The 19,127-nt window shown below is 43.4% G+C and overlaps 1 protein-coding gene across 1 annotated transcript in view; it reads right to left on the reverse strand.

Annotated features, from left to right (window-relative positions):
* The window catches only part of arap2 (ArfGAP with RhoGAP domain, ankyrin repeat and PH domain 2), a 129,108-nt gene that overhangs the window by 89,399 nt on the left and 20,582 nt on the right, over positions 1-19,127 (reverse strand). The window contains exons 9-10 of the mRNA XM_030431865.1: positions 16,585-16,705; positions 7,057-7,250 (exon numbers count right to left, since the gene is read on the reverse strand). Of these exons, the coding sequence (XP_030287725.1) occupies positions 7,057-7,250; positions 16,585-16,705 (315 nt within the window). The remainder of the gene's footprint in view (positions 1-7,056; positions 7,251-16,584; positions 16,706-19,127) is intronic.

Raw genomic sequence — 19,127 nt, forward strand, 5'->3', positions numbered from 1 at the left:
ACTGGCTGGATCTGGCATGAATCACACGCTTGTTCAGATAAAACTTTGTAAATTAGGTTTTATATATTTAACGATGCACAATCAATACTTTTTTAGGCATGCAAGCAGCAGGGCTCTTGGAGTGTTGGTGTTGGCAAGTCCGTCCACCACTCTGGTCCAGACAGAAATGTCTCTGAAACTTTTTGAGGGATTGAAATAAAGAAAAGGTTGACCTTGATAGCCACCAGAAGATAAATCCTAATAACTTTGGTGATTCTGAAGACTCTTCTTCTGGTTCCAACGGCAAGTCAAAATTGTCTGATAGATCATACTCACACGGCTGCCATTTTCCTCTACTGTCACAGGGTGGGAAGCTCAGAATGCTGTTAACGAATAATCAGCAACAGATAAGATAATGGATAGTTAAAATAGAAGGGTAATCAGGTTTTATTTCAAGGTAAACAACATATCCAATGACTAATTAGCTGCTGGTAGACAACAGCTAACATTAGCATACAGTATATTAGCAAATGTTAAATATTCCATAATGCGCGTATGTAGTAACACTGTCAAACATTAATGTTAGCAAGGAAGTAAGTGACTGAATGCTAACATAAGCTGTTGTCTAACAGTAGCTAGCCAACATTAGAGCCTGTAACACTATCAGACAGTAGTGTTATCTAGGAGTGTTATACGGGTTATAAGGTTGTTTTACATTACAAATGGCCAGCTGCTGCTCTGAATTTTCATTGTCTGCTGTCTTGTCAGCAAAATCTCCAGTTCCCCTGAGCTTTAAGGAGTGATATTAGCTTCTTTCAGCTCATTGTTTTGGTTTAACAGACTACAACTTTGCTGTTTTGGTTCACCGTTAATGCCCCAGCATGGTTTCCAACAGAGGGCAGTTCCGTTTTAGCCAGAAAAACCTTCCATAACTCCCTACACCAAAAGGCAAACAGACACAGTTAGCAACTAGCTAACATACACGGTGGATCATTTAACAGCTTAAGAGCTAGATAATTTCTCCTCATTAGCTGTTGAAGATCAAAATAGACTTTAAGGAAGCGTGAATATCACACTCTTATTTATAGATAACCAGAAACACAACTCAAAATGAATGCTAATGTTGCCCCATGGCAGCTAGAAGTGTGAATATGTAACTCTTAGCTAACACATTCATCACATCGATTTCAATTTGACGCTGCTGTGCTCACACCTTGTTGGGGTGCATCAATGCAGGTGTAAAACGCGCCACATACAACAGTGCAGCAAGCTATTTCAAACTTGATGATCACCTTTTGGCCGCATCAGGTATGCAGAAAGGAACAAAACTCATTACAAGAGGAGGGCTCTGGCGAAACGAGACTCACTCTTGTGTCTCAAGTTCTACAAAACGGCCTCGCAGTCTCAGGATGATGTTAATTGTGACAAAGAAGATCTTGAGAGGAGCAAATGAGAAAGAGATTTAATTAAAGCGGAGATTAATTAAATCCTTAGTCTTGCTGTTATTGTATACTCAGAGTACCCTTCCCACCAGAGCAGGCTCTACTGTATGTGTTACATTTTCTAAGTAGGAATTAAACTGAGAGCTAAAAAGACATCTTTGTTTTAATCAAGATTTCACTCGGTTCAACTAACCAAGTAGTAATCTAGGTAACAGCGAGAAACACGATCATCCAACGATCGATCAAAACCTTCAGCTTCCCGAGTGAACACAAACCAGGGGGCAACTGTGATGTATGAGATGATAGGACATGAAACAAGTTACCCTGGTTTTTCCAATCTGCCTACAGGACGCCGCCCATGGCAAGGAGATCACTCTCGGGGTAAACGTGCGCGTGTGACACACTTTGCACACCGTCTGACTTTCTTTACCTTGGTGCTTAAATGACCTTAAACACAGCTTCATCACAGGGCTTACGGTCTGTGAAAAATGGGGTAGGGGTGGTGAAGGAGGAGCTGGGAGGATGATGTTTCCAATAGCTCGTTCATCATGTTAGATTAAATACTCCACTTCACTGAACTTGAACGGGGCGACGGTCTACCTCCCTCCACGCGCTCCCACTCTCCATCACTCCCCCCCCCCCCCCCCCCCCCCCTTTTCCTACAAACCACCAACGCTCGTTTCTCACTCGTGCGACCTCTTGCACCGAAGCGCTCCCTCCATACCTTTCACTTCATCTTACTACTTCTATCTCTTTGTGTCTGTCTCTTATTCCCCTGTCTTTCATTTGCAGTCTCCCTTCCTTCCTGCAAAATGCACTGCCGCTGCCGCATTTATGCCGGGGATTTAGCTTGTAAGCTAAAATAATACAATTAATTTGTTCTCTCTCTGATTCTCTCTTTCCCTCTCGTTTCTCCTGCTGTCTCAGATCAAGGAAGTGGAAATGTGCTGACATGGAGTGATACCCAAAAGAGAATTCTAACAAAGATGTTTGTTCACGCTAATGAAGAAAATAATGAAAGGCAAACAGCAAAACTAAAAGAGCGGGCGAAACAAAATGAGAGGCAAGGAGGGATGGAAATGAGTTGAATGCGTGTAGCATTATCAAATATGCACACAAATACGTGCCAGGCACTTTAAGAAATAGTATCACTGGGTATGAGGTATCTCTGCCATCTCAGATAGGATATCTTGCTGCTGAGACAGAAGTAAAACACAGTGAGCAGGGACTGTCAGGACTTAATTGGACTTGCATCAAATAAGAAGACTCAAGAGAAACTCTGACTAAAAGAAAACTTATCACTTCTTTATTCTACACTTAATGTAAAGATGTAAGTTATCATTAGAAGTGTTCGAGTATGTAGAGGCAATACTAACTAAGCAGCCTAGTTAAAGGACTTTTCGGTCATGTGCTAAAGGCGTAAAAAGTCATTTGAAAACATTCAGAGATGTACAGAAATTACCCACAGAATGTGAATCAAAAGTACCCTGCTGGAAAAACCAGCACTGACCAGCACCAAAACACAACATATGCTGGTCTTGCCGGTGACCAGTCTCTTCAGCTCCTGTGCTAGCAGTGTAAACACACAGTTAACACTTCGCTGGTCCCCGGAGCTCACAGTGGAGCTGCTAGCTGTCTGGCTAACTGAGCTAACTACCTAAGGGCAGCTACAGTTAGCAGCAGTTAGCCTTCACTCTGGTGATATGCTGCCCTCTATTTTGTTTTTGGAATGAATTCTACAGTTGGCCCATTCTTACTTATTTCACCTTAAACTAAACCCATCTCTTAAATAAATACAAAGCCCTTTGAATAAACATGCTAATATTTTAGCAGTATGTCAAAGTGAAAAAATAAGATTACCAGCAGACCCATGTTGTATCTCAATTGTTTATTTGGTACTCAAATACTGATGTAAACATGCCATGTTTGTGGTCCTAGGCCAGTCAGCTTAGCCTATCTTAGCATACAAACTGAAAGAGGAAGGAAGAGTTAGATAAAGTTTAAAAATCCACTTATTGCCGCCACTAAAGCCCTCTAATTAACATATTGTATCTTGTTTTGTTTTTATTAGGCTATAGCTCCCTGAAAAACCATAACCAGTCATTTTTACATTTCTATTTGTGTAGAGAGCTTAGCTAATTACCTCCTAATTCTCTTGTCTTACCGAATTCAGAAACATGAGCATGGTATTAATTTTCTTATCTATTTTGCATAATATGCAAGTATTCCTCTAAGTAGTATCTCATCTAGGGATTGAGGCCTATGAATGGTTTTATGGAAAGCCTGTGTTTCAATTTGGGGACACATATGCATTTTCCCTTAATGTTCAGTGATGTTGGAGCGTGGGTACTAAAAGTCTGGATGTCTCGTCCTCTGCTGCTTCAAACTGACCATGTACTCCCTCAAAAGATTTATGAAACTGCGGCACTAAATCACTGCAGTAGCACCTCAAAGATTGTAAAAATTCATTGGAAGTTGCAAAAACAAGACAGGACAAGCGAAGAATACCAGACAGTAAATATGACACGGAGCAGTTTCAAGACTTATGAAGCTTGCGTGAAGTCAGGGGGTGATGGGAATAAAGTTTAAAAGGCAGGTGCAGCACTGTCAAAGCTCAGGATTTCAACCCACAGGTAGGAAACAGCCGGAGGCCCGAGGTTAAGACCAGACTAACCTTTTTTCAACTTTTTTGGCTGAAGTTTTATTTTTCTCTTAGCTCTTGCCATCTAATGCGAGGGTGGCCACTTAAAATTTCAGGGGTTACTGTCACAATACAAATGTGCCACGCAACAAGAAATAGCTCATCAGAATATCAATCAGAATAACTTAAATGCCTTGCTTGTTTAAAATATGAAATAAAACCATGATTAGTAGCCCAAAAATCTACTGCATGAATATTCAATTTAACCACTGGGTAAATTTAGAGTAATAATGTTTGTGAATACCTAATTAGTTGCTTGCTATAGTTGTTAAGTGCCGATCTAATGGAAGGGAAAATGGGCTAAAATATAATGAGATATAGAGAAAAACAACATTATTTTGCAAAAATTGTCTGCATTACTCAGATTGCAAGAGTGCCACTTGAGAGAAATTGGTATATACTTCCTGAAAATAACAAGCAGAATCACAATCCTGCATATGTTCCTGTCAGAAAACCTTCACTGTGCAAACGTGTATGTTTATCCTCGAATCTGCCATTATCGTGTCTGTTACTGTATGCGAGGGCTGATTTTATGACTGCAGACGGCCTCAGAAATAAAAAGACTATGCTCGAAACCTACAAATAAACCCACACGTCACGCTCTCGATTAAAAAAACAATACAAATAACAGATGCATTCACCAAACAGCGAAACCAAGGGGCTGTGTGCCATTTCACAATAAATAACAATCCAAGAATAACAACAGTGGAAGACAAAAACACGAGTTGAGCAAATGAAAAAAGGAAAGACTACTTTGCTAAAGGCAATGTTGCTATCGAACAGGAGACCCTCTGGAGCTGCATTACGGGAAGCACATGATTCAATTCTATTGGAGATTGACTCATAATAGGAACTCAAAGTCACAATGGATGTTTCGATATTGACAACTGAAAAAAAAAACTTAGCCTAAGGGTGGTGCCAGAGGAGAGATAATGCCGTTGCCCACATCAAAAAGGTTTTTTTTCACACCATGTTCAGAGATTTGGTGGATTATTAGCCAGCAGTGGCGTTCATTGAAAAGATGCACGACCACTAGGGCTGGGTATTGTTAAGAACCTCACGATTCGATTCGATGTCGATTCTTTGGGTCGCAATTCGATAAAATATCGATTCGATTCAATATTGACTTAAATGCTGCGATATCAATTCAGTAATAAGTAGTAATAAACAAATAATTATTTAGAGTACCTGTTGATAATTTTTTAATTAAAAAAAGTCATCTTAAATCATAAATCTTTCCTCTAGGAAGTTCTAGTTTGAATTGAAATGTAAACAAAGATACTAGGGTGCAATAGTGCAACCATAGTTAAGCTGAGAAAGTGCCATTGTTTCTGGGACTGCATGGTACATTTTTGTCTGACATAAACAGACATAACCGCGGTCCCTCCGCCCTCCGGCTAGACACGAGGGGGTAAACGTTGACACTGACCCCCCCTCTCTCCCCGGAGGAGAGTGCTACTCGCGGGCGCACGGTGCAGCGGCCAGGGTGAGACCGGCTGTGCTGGGAGTTTACTGTTTCCGAAAGAGCGGTGCGTCAGACACCGGCTACCCGCCTCCGCAGCTCCGACGGTGTTCCGCGGCGCATCACCCTCCGACCCTCGAGCCAGGTCGCGGGCAAGACGCTTCCAGCTGCTTGAGGCGGGGACCGAGAGGTCCGGCGAGGGACAGCAGGTGGTCGCTTGCCTGAATCGATTCAGAGGATTTTATGAATCGATATTGAATTGGGAAAAAATACATTGCAATGCATTGATCAGTTGATGTTTTTACCCACCCCTAACGACCACAGGACATACGTTTATGTTAATGGCTTATGTTTGCCCGAGAAGTCACACCAGAGCAGCAATAATGTAACTAGAGGGGCACTTAGTCCAGCAAAAGGGCAAATGGTTGGACCAAACCGCCATTTGACACATCAGAGGATCACTTGAGGTCTCTTGAGGGCTGACAGGGGGGCATTTGGTGCTTACTGTGACAGGCTGTGGCTACAAACTCCGGCTGAACAAAGAGCGATTTGGCACAGAGAGCAAAACGGGCCGAGGCAATCGCGTCCACTTACAGTGCTGCTGCCTGACTGACCTCCACTACACAACTTTAGGAGCGGGGAACAAGCAGCTGCACCAAGGGGCCAATGAAAAGATCAACTAAAAGAAATACAGTATAGTCACTAACTATATATTAACAAGAGATGCAAATCTAAAGCAATCTCTTTCATCAATAGCTGTCCGCCTTAACATCCTAGTATTAGTAATCATTAACTGATGATTGATATATGCTCAATGCAAAATCAGGGTAGGCTACATTAGGAGTTAAAAGAACAGATAAAGAACAAAACAGGTTACTTGAGTGATAAAAAAATAACGACCTTGTATTCTATAAATTAAAAATGACTTTCTCACTTTTCTCATACCAGTATTGTGTATTTCATTTCGCTGTAGTTCACAAGCAAGTATTTTGAAGGATACTTTACTAATCCATCTACTACATCTACATTTACTATCCATCTCTGAATGTAGGTTGACACATATCTTATTGGTTTAATTCTTTACGACGATTAATAGATTAATAATTAATCATTAACATCCCTTATATTAACTATGCATTTATTCCATTTTATTCCCTACATCTTTTGGGCGCTCGTCATAGATGTACTTGCATGTCAGGTCAACAACGACACGTAAAGAAGTCGGCGACACCCGCCAGCATGAAGCTTGTACCAACCAAAACTAGAGCAGACTGTATCTCAGTGCACCCCTGAAGCTTTTTCACACTTATATTTACTTTTTGCATTCCACATTCATGATCCTCTCTATATCTTTCATGAACATCTCCATCTCCGCCTTATCTGCTTCAATAGGCTGTGATTATTATCTTCCCCCTTTTCCAACAGGAAGCTGTCATTCTGTAGAGAGGAAGTCTCAGCGGTGTTGGAAGTACCTGTTCTGTTTTGCAGAGCCTGACTTTACTCCCCGCCAGGGACACCAGCACTCTGCCTTTGTAACCGCGGAGCTCCAGCAAGCCCCGCTTGTTTGTGGAGGAGGGGCGAGGGAGGCTGTCGGAGCGCTTCTGGGAGCCGCAGGCGGGGGGGCGCGTGGCCGTCTGAAGAGTTTCCATCCACTCCTGGCGCTCCCCTGTGGACACATGCACGAGTGAGAGACAGAAAAAGAGAGAACGAGAGGTAGATTGTGCATGCGGATAAGAGCGTGGAAGAGAGTGACAGCAAGAAAGGCCGGAGAGAGAATTAGATAAAGAAGGATCAGGGCATCTTAAAGTCTTTGATTCATATTGTTAATTCATCATTTTTGCGTCCCTTCAGTGAATTAAACTGGCTTGTTAGCCGCTAGACCTCCACTGCATACTGATACAGAAAATTCCAGTCTGAAAGCGAAGAAATTGAATCACAGAATGAGCTGCGATTGGTGAAAATTAACTTAGCCGCTGGAAAAGAAACATCCTGCAAAGCTGAAAAGTGCAAAGTCTAGCAGTGGAGATATAGATAGCTGCCTCTCTGAGCTTTGTGAGCCTCAAGGAAGATGTGGCGGGGATAATTTAAGTCAAATACACCACCTAATTAAAAATATGATTAAAAAAACATAGCTAAACGAGACACAGCCAGTTCTGTGAATTTGCACGTTTCTCTCAACCAGAAAACGAAAGGGGCAAAGTCAAAGAGAGGTGTGAATACATTTCACTGAGCAATTAACAGTTATTTTAATTGTATGTGATAAAACTGTGCAACTGTCACTGGGGTCAGAGCAACTGTTCACTTGGCTCAAGTTTTACATTCTCTCACAGCTCATGTGCGGTTAACAACGGCGGCAGAATAACAGTCAGGGCTCTCATTTCTAGCCGTTGTCCAACAGTTGTGCGGGCTTAGATGATTGCTATATGCAGATCTTATCAATGAGGATTATCTGCCTCTCTGCTCGTCTCTCTCTGTGCAAAGTGGAATAGTCTTTCAAACACACAGCTATAGACTTAAAGGTCACCGGTTCAAGTCCCACCCGGACCAAAAAAAGAATGATGTGCGCCGGCAGTTGGAGAATGCCCTTTCACATCCTGTTCATTGCCGAGGTGCCCTTGAGCAAGGCACCAACCCCTAACACTGTTCGTTGGGCGCCGTGGCATTTGTGGCAGCCCCTTCGCTCGTCTCCTCTACACTGCATGTGTGTGTTTGTGTGTGCGCACCTGTGTGTAATGTGAGTGGAAAAAAGAATTTCCCAATTTGGGATTAAAATAGTATATATAAAAAAAAAAAAAAGCTAGCATTAGCTCCATGAATCTGGTTGAAAACAGTATATTGATCTGACTTTTTAAAAATTCCAGCTGACTTAAAACAAGGACTTTTTAAAAGTTGTCGTCGGCGTGATGGCTACATACATCAGATGCTAACAGGTTATGGTTGAAGCTGCATGTGTGAGACAAAAACCTCTTCACCAGCTGATAATCTTACATATCTATAACATATTAAAACTGCGCTTATTCACTTAACTTTAACTACATCACGTGCCCTGGAAAGTGTGATATTTTTAAGGGTAGTTGGGGTTTCTGGAGAAAAAACCTCAAATCCAGGAAAGCGCAGGACTGAGCTGCTAGCGTTAGCCCAAACTCTGACCTACTTCTACTTACTATGGAAATGCTACACAGCGGATGTGCTCATTTTGACCAAAATAATTGTCAACCTAATCTGGAACTCCGCAAATAAAGGGAGGTAGCTTAATATTGAGCCACCCGGCCTAGGAAGTAATGCTAGTTACGCTAGTTAGCTGGACATGCTAACGAAACGAGCAGGAAGACACACTTTTTTATCCATTCTTTACACTTCTGGTCTGTGTTTAGTGGTTTTGGAAAGGCTAAAAAAAGAAAGGCATTTTAAGAGTAGTTTTGCGACAGTGAACCGAAATCCATGCCTTCAGTGCTTAGTTGGGACTACTGAGAAACGATCGGAAAATCTCTCTTTGGTGGAGCATCCCATGAGTGACACTTTCGATGTTCTGTGTTATCAAAGATTGTTTGTCCTTGAGCAGGACGCGCTGAATCTCTTACTTATTGTAAATCACCCTGGATTACCGCGCAGCTAAATGGCTCAAGTGTAGCATACTGCATCATGTTCCATCCAGGGTTTACATTCAAACGACGTGCATTCCAAAGGCCTCTCAGATATCTTACCTCTACAACTTTTTCAAACGGATATAAAAGAAAGACTTGAAGCCGGCGCTGTAAAGCCCATTCCCCTACCGCCCAAGACATTGTGCTATCAAAGCCAGCAAAGTGGAAACACAAGAGATACCAGAGGATTGTAAACACGCACAAGCACACACATCCAGCACCCACGGTGGTTAAGAGTCCAATACGAGACAGAAAAACATTGAGAAATGGAATCAAAAGACTCTGTAAACTGATATGAAAACCAAGCAATCAGCCGGGATGGACGGGCAAATTGAAAAACGGGAACAAGGAAGCCTTTTGTCTAAAAAAGAGAAACCATAAAACAACAAAAGTTTTTGGAAAGTAAACGCACTTCAATTCAAACCTGCGTAGCTCTCAACTCATCATCGGAAATGACAAAAAAAACAATCCTCTGACAGAATGACTGACGCTTTTCTCAAATATACAAACTGACACAAAGAGGGAAAAATTAGCGTGGCCAGACAGGAAGTTTATTTTTGGATACCCATGAATTTGAGCAAACGGCAGGATTGAGGAGCTCGTGACTGTTCCGGAAAGACTTGATGCCTTTAATATCTGAATGGTTCTTGTGTATTCAATTAAGACGCTCGGGGATCAAAGAAGAAGCCTTTTACTCGTCGTAATCACTTCTCAGTTTCATTCCATTATCCATTATTATGCTTATTATGGGCCAGTTCTTTGCCAAAAGAGGAAAGAGCACCGTCACACAAATCATGCCGCCAAAATCAATTGTACTTTTAGCTGTGTAGGCTAAGGACGCAAATTAGACTGTTAAAGCATGCCAATTTAAGAATAGAGAGAATGATTGTTTTGTGATACTTTATTGATCCCCGCAATGGGCAAAAAAATGCGTCTCTTCACTTTCTTCCCACAGCTCATCTAAAGTAGAATCGGTGTCCTGCTCAAAGCGTTTCAGAGTGAAGCAGTAAAGAACTCCACGTACTGACCTGGCGAACCAGGGATTCACTGGGCATCTCATTACCTAGTTGACTGAAATGAAATTACATATATTTAGCCTGCAGCCCTCAACTGTTAAACTAAGGATTTTGCATGCTGGCCTCAATGATACCTGATTACCTCGGTGGATTACGGGAGATTCTAACATGTTTCACTATTTGCCGACATCCTATAACCAAAGCTTTACAAGAAAATAATCAGCAAGGTAATGAATAATGAAAATAACCTTTATCTGCGGTCTATGAAGCGTATTTTTTTTTGAGCGTGTGTGCTTGGTGTTATCTCTTTATTTGGGTCTGTTTGGGTTGAATGTGTTTTGGATCTAATTATCCTCAGGTCCACCTGGAACGGATCTGACGGAATCGGTCTGATTCACGAGCATCATTGTGCATGTGTGCTGCCCGCGTTACTTTTAAACTCTCCTCTCAGACTGCGAGCTTGTGTTACCCTCTGCGTGAGCTCCCATCGTGTCCTCAAACCACTCTGTAGGCTGACAGAGGAAGGGGGAGGGTGTTCTCACTCACGTGTCGATCACTTTGCGGCCCCTGCCAACCTGATATTATTCTAAATTGACCTTAATTAGCTTCTTGTTTGGCACCTTCTGACCTCCCGCCGACTTTGCCAACACAAACCCCGTCTTTGACCTTGCATGCAAACGCATCCGCCAAACATCTCCACTTCTGAAGAGAAAGTTTCTCCTCTCTGAGTATCCGCCTCCTCCGCACACTAACCCCCCACTGAGCTCCCAAATACTGTATCCGCTGCCTGGCCCCAAATTCAGCTCTGGTCTGACTACCCCCCAGATTCTTATGAATTTACAAAGAGCTGGCTTCAATAATGAATAGCCTACTCAATTATTGACTGCTCTTTACATCACTAGCCTTTACTGTTCCGTTCCCACCCTGCTTTCTGAGTTCCATTACCTGTCCTGCACTCACTTATTTGCCTGTTCATTTATTCAGGGCCTTCCTCACTCCCCTCCACTCTCCTCTTCGGCCAAGCTGTCAATCTGAGCGTGGCAGGGAGAGCTGGAGCAAGGGAGGGAGGTGGAAGGACTGATAGAAACGGTGGCAGTGCCTATATACGCCTGCGCGTTAGCATATGTGCATCTGACTTGTGCGCCCGAAAGCTTCCTACATGTGATATATGTTTTTGTTTGTTTGTGCGCACAGTCTCGCACATGAATCGCCGGCGCGCTTGCCAAAACGTATTTTCACTCGGCAGGCAAACATGCCCTCACCTCTGCGTGCACATAAAAAGAACGCACAGCTACTCTCCTCCACTAAAACCTGACAGCCGCATCTAGCTTCATCGCTTGTTAAGGGATATATATGTATAGCCGTGTGTTTGAAAGACTATTCCACTTTGCACAGAGAGAGACGAGCAGAGAGGCAGATAATCCTCATTGAAAGTGGATGAGATGAGAGCCAGGTCCACTCAGCGCTCAACAGAGATCTTAGAAACCGCCCACGCAGTCTCCATCAACGGGAATAAAGAAAAAAAGAAAGAAAGAAATAGAACAGAGAAAATACACAAAGCAGAGGGATTGTGGTCACTTGCTTTGTTTGCTCTCATTTCAATCCCTTCAAACCTGCATACATTCACGACACAGAACTAAACATTTACTACGGATACATTACACACTGGTTTCTTCATATGTTTTATTTGGATTCATTTGCATTTTACATAGTTTGACCATGTCTGACCTGTTTTTTTTGTTTTTTATCTGTTTAAATCTTTAATGAATATACCTTTACGAATTAAATGCGTAGTGACTTTATCGGAAATGCGGTTTTACATAATTTGAGGTCTCAAAAGTGCATCATCTTTAGTGGGAATCAATTAAAGCAACATTGTGTCACGTTTGAACTTAAATTACAGCTTCAAAATCATGTTGATGGTAGAGTGTCTTGTAATAGGGTGAATGGTCTCTCTGTAAAGGCTATAACTTGCTAACTAGCTAAGAAGTTGAGCTTTTAGTTGTAAAAAGTCACATGTCTCTTCAGGAGTTGTAGCCGACCAAAACATTGGTAAATAAAACCTTTTTTTTATATTATCCATGCAGGAAAATATGACTTTGTGTACGGTCAAAGGTGTCAGTGACGACTCGACTCATCTGCAGGAAGCATTTTAGTATCTTTCAGCTCACTGTCTCACGCTAGCTAGCTGCTCAGGAGTCCAATTTCCCTCAGGAAGGGGATGGAGACCAAACAGAGCTAAAAAAGCAGAGTAAACGTTGAATGCGCTGTGCATTCATCAGATGAACACAAAGACGAATCCAAATAACGTTTTGCTGGACAACGGTTTGTTAACACCATAACAACTTTATAAGGGTGATAATATGTCAGTGTTGTGCTTAAAGGGTTGCCCAGCCCCGAGTGGCCAATAAAATAAATCAGTGCGGGTTTCAGAAGTGAAGACTTAAAAAGCCCGTAGGTTGTAAAATGTGAAGTAATGCAAGGTGAAATATTTACTACTGTTTATACTCCAAGTCCTCCTGAGTTTTTATATCTGCCATCATTCTCCCTCTGGCCTCTTCCCAACCTTTTTGTTGTTCTCCCTACTTATTCTCTACATCTCTCTAAAACTCTCCTTCCTGTCATTTCAGACTGAACCAACATGTGTTAGGGTGCAGGCGTGTGGAAAGGCAATTGCCAAAGCATCAGAATACAAATCATCAACATTTCTTTACACCATAAATCCCATCTTCCCCCCTTGTAGCGCATCTGTCTGCATCCCCTCCACACCTCCGCTTCACGTCCTGACCGTTTTCCGTCACTCTCCGACCGTGTCTCTTCCTGCCAAACTCTCCTTTCCTCTCCCTTTCTTCTCTCCCCCATCACTGCCACTGCTCTCCCCATCACTCCCTCCCGCTCTCCATCTCTCCCTTGCCTGCCTTCCTTCCTTCCGTCGCTCCTCTCTCAAGCTGACAGTACCTGAGGGAAGAGGCCACCTGCGGACCAAGTGGAGAATCAGCCGACAGCTGTGTGCACACTCTCTCCGGTGGCCTTCAATTATTCACTCACTTCTCTCCCCTCCTTTTCCCTCTCTCCATCTTCGCTCTGCCCTTTTCATCTCCCCCCGCCGTCTCCGCCTTTACCTCTCTGTTGCTTTTTCACACTGAGATTGCGTGCATCCCTCCTGGATGTCTTTAACACTCTCGCCCACTCCTCTGACCATCACTCGACCATTTTCTCCCCCCTTTCACCCCTACTGCATCAGCCCTGCAGCTCCTTACCTCCACTTCACTAACCTACTCCTTCGTTCCCTCTGTCTCCTCATGTCTCCCTCTTTCTCATGTGTTTCCCCCAAGATTGATGACTCTCCGCCACAAGGCGAGTGGGCCTGTTTAAAGATGCATGAGGTGATGAGGCCAAGTTTTCTCCTCCTTCTCTCTCTCTCTCTCTCTGTCTCTCTTCTTTTCTGAAGGCGGCGGCCACCTCTGGAAGAGGCTTCCCAACAATCCCAGGCGGTCAGAGGCCACCTCCAAATCACACAGCCTTCTCCCCTCCCAGCTCCTGTCAGGACGGCTGAGCGTGACATATGACGATCAGCTGGCAGACAGTGTGATAAATGATGCCGCTGAGGACCCGTGACTCATAAACAAAAGAAGCTGGCAGTCATCGATATGATGATGCACCGAATGGACAGGGGAGAGGAATGCTGGTCGCTGGCACTCAGCATGGTGGAGATTAGTTGAAAAACAAGTTTAAAGGGCAAGTAGTTGTTGACGTTGACGTTTTTTATAAAGCCGCAGTGATGCAAAATTGTTCAAAAAGGAGATCCAGTGCAAACGTGTTCAAGTGGTTGATGACCTGAAGACTAAAATTGAGTAAAGGCTCTAATTTCCAGAGGAAACTGCAAGAAATCTCACATATTTTCCAGTGATGTCACACAGGTTTGGAAAACCAGTCCACTGGTCTAACATTGCACTCCCATAACACTGTTTCTAAACTGTCCATAATGAGTCCAACAAACAATATCACCTTTTTAATTCCACATTCTTCTTCCTTTTCAAAACCTGGTGCCTACATTACCCATAATGCAACTTAGCCACTGAGTGACATCACTGGAAGCAATATGTGAGATTACATGCAGGTTCTCCTGAAGCCACAAAAGGTTAACAAAAAAGTTAACTAAAACTTAACTGCAGGTGCAAATGTTCACTACTGAACTACTGTACTACTACTACACATTGGATTCAAGCTTAACACTAACATATCAAAAAACTATAAAGTTCTCTGATGTATTTTTAACTGAGCATGGATCAGTAAATGACCAGTTGAGCCTGGTGCTCATTACCAATGAAGAGTAGGTCAAATATTGATCAATCTTTTCTCTCCTCGGCAGATGTCAATATGTCAATAACTCGCACTGAGGTCTCAATGATCTGTTCGTTAATATCTGTCTGGTTCTACCATGTTCGCAAATGTTCACAGTCAAACTCAAGAACTCACCCGCTCATCTACGTGAATCAAAGGGTGACCCTCGGTTAGTGAATGAGCAGTTTGACCTGAGCTGCCTAATTGACTGCCATCAAGCAGGCAGGAAGTAAGGAGCGGTAAGTGTGTCTTTCCCCTCTCATTAAGGCCGACACAGACAAAAAGCTTCCAGCTGAAAGACGATAAGAGGCGAGTCTTACTTTGTTTTGTCTGACAGGGGGATGAAGAGAGGAAGGAAGAACAAGACATTTTAAGGACAGTTCCTGGGAGATTTGAGATTTCTTTTACACATTCTGTCGCTTTTAGATTGACTTAATAACATACGTTCAGACGGGGACATGAAGTCATTACTGCCACCAAGATCTCCCTAATAACCACTACACACATAGCCCACATAGCCCATAGGGTTCAGTTGGAGTCCTCTAACATCTAGCTTTCTAGGGATGTGTGATACCTCCAAACCAATACCACGTAAAACCTAGGCTGGTATTGCCAGTACCAATACAATACTGATACTTGTCAAAACATCAGCACACACTCTGAAGCCTAGACAGATGTGCTTCCCTTTCCCACGGTCAGTGACAGTGATGAATGGTGCCAGCAGCTACTCTCTCTTACTCTTTCTGTAGCTGAATAATGCCTCAAAGTGCCAAAGGACTGTGATTGACGTCTGTCTCGACCTAGCAGCACCCACTCTTCTCCTCTTCTCTAGACGGCCACTTCGTAACCTCATCATATTCTGTGTGATGATTAAATCTCAGATGCTTAGCAAGGTCTGTGGTGTACCTCACAGTCCTTACACACACATCACACACAGCGTCACTGCTGTTCTAAGAGCTGAAAAGGCTGGATCATCGATATCAGCCCCCGTTTAGCAGCATTTTAGGGACAGAGTCATAGTTTACATATGAATGAGCAACTGAGTTAATTACTGAGTTTCGATAACGATCTTTAATATGAAAATCGACCACTATAACTTACCCTTCTTCTTCTCTTCTGTACAATGGGTACCTGAACCAATACAACAGGTAAACAAGAATTTTTCCCATCCTGAATTCAGCACTGTATTCGATGCGCAACATCAGACTACATCAGCTCTGTCACAGCTTGGCAACCACACCCTTGCTGATGGCTGTGTGCATTTCTCACCGTGTCTGTAAAGCACCTAGACCCGCTTCATAAACAAAAAAGACGGTAAATCTTGCTTTCTAGGACCTTGAGTGCTACGCTAGTTACTGGCAGTAGCTTCATATTTACTTACGAATATGAGAGTAGTATCAGCTCTTATCCCACACTGAAAAAGACTGCCAATATCTGTCTCTACCAAAATGTTAGATTCAGCATACAATCACTATGTGTGGCTGTTGTGTGTAGGCTCATGCTATAGCTAACATATTTTTAGACCAAAAAAGTTTCGAAATACATGTATCTACTGCACCGAACAGAGCCAGGAGAACTGTTCAAGCTTAACTTGAATTTGTTTGTTAAGCTAGGCTAACCACCCTGTCTCTGCACTTAATACACAGACATGAAACTGATCTTCCCTTTTCACACTGTCTTGCAAAAAATGATTCTGAATCGTGCTAAAAAAAAACCCAAATCACACTGAATTACTTTGAGAGCAGGTATCAGGAAGGAGAAAATTGTGAGAGCGAAAACTGTGTGTGAGAGAAGGGAGCGACAGGGGTGAGATGGAAGATGAGGCGCTTAGAGAGAGCGAGGCAGAGAGAGGGAGGGAAACAGGAGAGAAAAACAAGGCCGGACAGGGAAATCAGACGGTCAGAGCTACAGCTGCCGACTGACAAGCAGAAAGAGGAGAACAGCTGATTAATGACTGCAAACAAAGCACAATAAAAAGTAAAGGGTGCACTTGTACCTTCTCTTTCAGCCCGGAATATGAAGGTCCGAAGGGAGGTGACTACCTCAAACTTGTTGTCGCCGAGTCCCCGCACCTGTCTGATAGCACTGGCCAGGATCATACCTTTGGAGTACATCTCCTAAAAACAGACAGAAATCAGAAACGCACGCTTAATTAGGTGTATAAACGCAGACACGCGCGCAGCTCCATGCATACTGATAACGTTATTGAATTGTTGCTCATTTCTATTATCTGCATCTGTAGAGCTACAATTACTGTTTTCCAGCGCATTGTTTGCATCAATAGATGTGTAATTCTGAGATGTATTACCGCCGACGAGGATCGCATTCAATTTGAGACACCACTGACAGACATCCTCATCAAACTGGAGCCGTAACCCATCAATACGGCGTCAAATTTATTTGCAGAAATAGCTTACCCGTTCCCTTTCAAGCAGTAACTTTGATAAATGGCACGTAGCTCTTGGACAAGAAGCATTTCAATCAAATAGATGCTGCAGAGATGCAAACGGGAAACTTGTACTATATGTTTTCATATGAGCCGGGACGAATTTGCATTGATGGGATCTTTGACATAAACACAAATAACTCAAATTATAGACTTGAAATATGTGTTGTTTTGGATCGGAGGTGCAGGGAATGGCCCCCAAAAAGTGAATTACCACACATTAAAGAGGCGCAAACACAAGAATAACACTCACACACGCACACACACAGAGCTGCTATTTGGGTGTTAGGAGACAAATCTACAAGCAGAAAAACAAACTTCTCAAATATTTAAAAAGAAGCAGGCGCGCCGTATGAGGGGATTTGGGTAAAGCACAGGAAGTGCTTGTCGGGTAAAGTGGGATTGTTTGTGTATTGTTCCATTACCCCCATGTTTCCCCCACAGCTGCTCGAGTGGAGGCATCCAAATAAGGAGGATGATGCACTGGAGGCTTCATGACCCTCTTTACAGTCTCCCTTGACAATGGCAATTAAACTACTGGGTCATTGTCAGTATGAAAAGGAGGCAGAAGGGGCAAAAAAAATAAAAATCCGACGTCAATACAATCACATCTTAAGATGCAAGGAGGTAACGGTACCGCCATGGAATCAGTATTCAAACCATGCGGTGGCGAGTGGAACGGAGAAATGTCCTCAAAAGTAGATGGGAAGAGCGCAGAACATCTCAGATTGTAATGTTCTTGCAGCAGAGTGAACCAGAGGACAGTACATCACGCTTCTGTGGCAGCGTGAAAATCACTGGGAGGGGAAAAAAGAAGGAGGGTTGTGGCAGACATTGCATTATTCATGTCAATAATGTCATTATCATTGCAAAGAATGAACCAAAAAACACATGTATCTCTTTTTTTTCCTCTGTGTCGCTCTTCAATGGGCCTGACCTGAATTTTGATTCTCCACAGTCCTGTGCACAATGTAATGGCTCGTGGGGGATTGCCATGCGCAGTTACTGTGCTGTACGTCCTCGTTACTGTTTCGCCGCCGCCGCCATATCCTGCGAAGACACTCGAGTGCGGAGGGCGGATGACCGGAGGAAGAGAATAGGAAGTGAACTTCTGACTCCATCTCGCCATTCTTAATTAAGCCAAGTGACCTTGCCATCCACAAAAGCCTATTTCTAGAGACCACTCTGCCAAAAATACACCAGCCGGCGCAGTCAGTTAGGGAGAGTGGGAGGGGGGGGATGGATGGATGGAGAGAGGGAGCATGAAATTCTCAAAAAAAAAAAAAAAAGGGGACAGGAATTAGGTTTGTGTGAAAGGCCAAGGACTGAGAGGGAGAAAATGGATAGAGCGTGGACAGAAGAAGATGTGACAGTGGAATTCCGTAATCAAGAAGAGAAAGAGATGGAGGGTGGAGGAGGCGCGCGGGAAAAGATAGACATCACGTCGAAAATGAAGACGCCGAAGAGGGTCAGGGAGGGGGTCCTTCCTCATATAAGGAGCGGGATGTTAACAATGGCGAGAAGAGGCTCAACCTAATTACCGACAGCCAGCCTCGTGCATCTCTCCTCCCCAGGAGTTTCACACCAATATCTCCCTCTTCCTCTCTCTAAATTTAGCCAGAAGTTAAAGCAAGGTGAGGGAAGGAGAGGAGAAACTCGAGTGTGTACGCACGTGGACGAGTCAGCTCGGTGGCTGTGCGCTGATAATTACACCCCGAGTATGGGTTAACGGTAATTAATTGTTTTAATTCCGGTTTTGGGGTCATGAAGGAGAGAGTTGTTTAATTGCGAGTTGTGCATCTGTAAATACTCTGACGGCAGCAGTCGGCGGAGGGATGATGAAAAGCACAAGAGGTCAGCGCTGGGACGGGGCGGATTCAGATACACCGCAACCCCACACACACACACACACACACACACACACAATGTTTATAGACTAATCTCAGGTGGAAGGACTGCCAAGGATGCAATGAGGCCTAACTACCTCTCTTTCTCCAATAACAGACACACCTGACTCGCCTCCCTCTGCCAAACATCTCCTCCACACTCATTTACCCCCCCTCCTCGCACTCCAGCCGCTCCCATACGCCTCT

This window comes from Sparus aurata, chromosome 10, assembly GCF_900880675.1.
Source record: "Sparus aurata chromosome 10, fSpaAur1.1, whole genome shotgun sequence".
Classification (NCBI taxonomy): domain Eukaryota; kingdom Metazoa; phylum Chordata; class Actinopteri; order Spariformes; family Sparidae; genus Sparus; species Sparus aurata.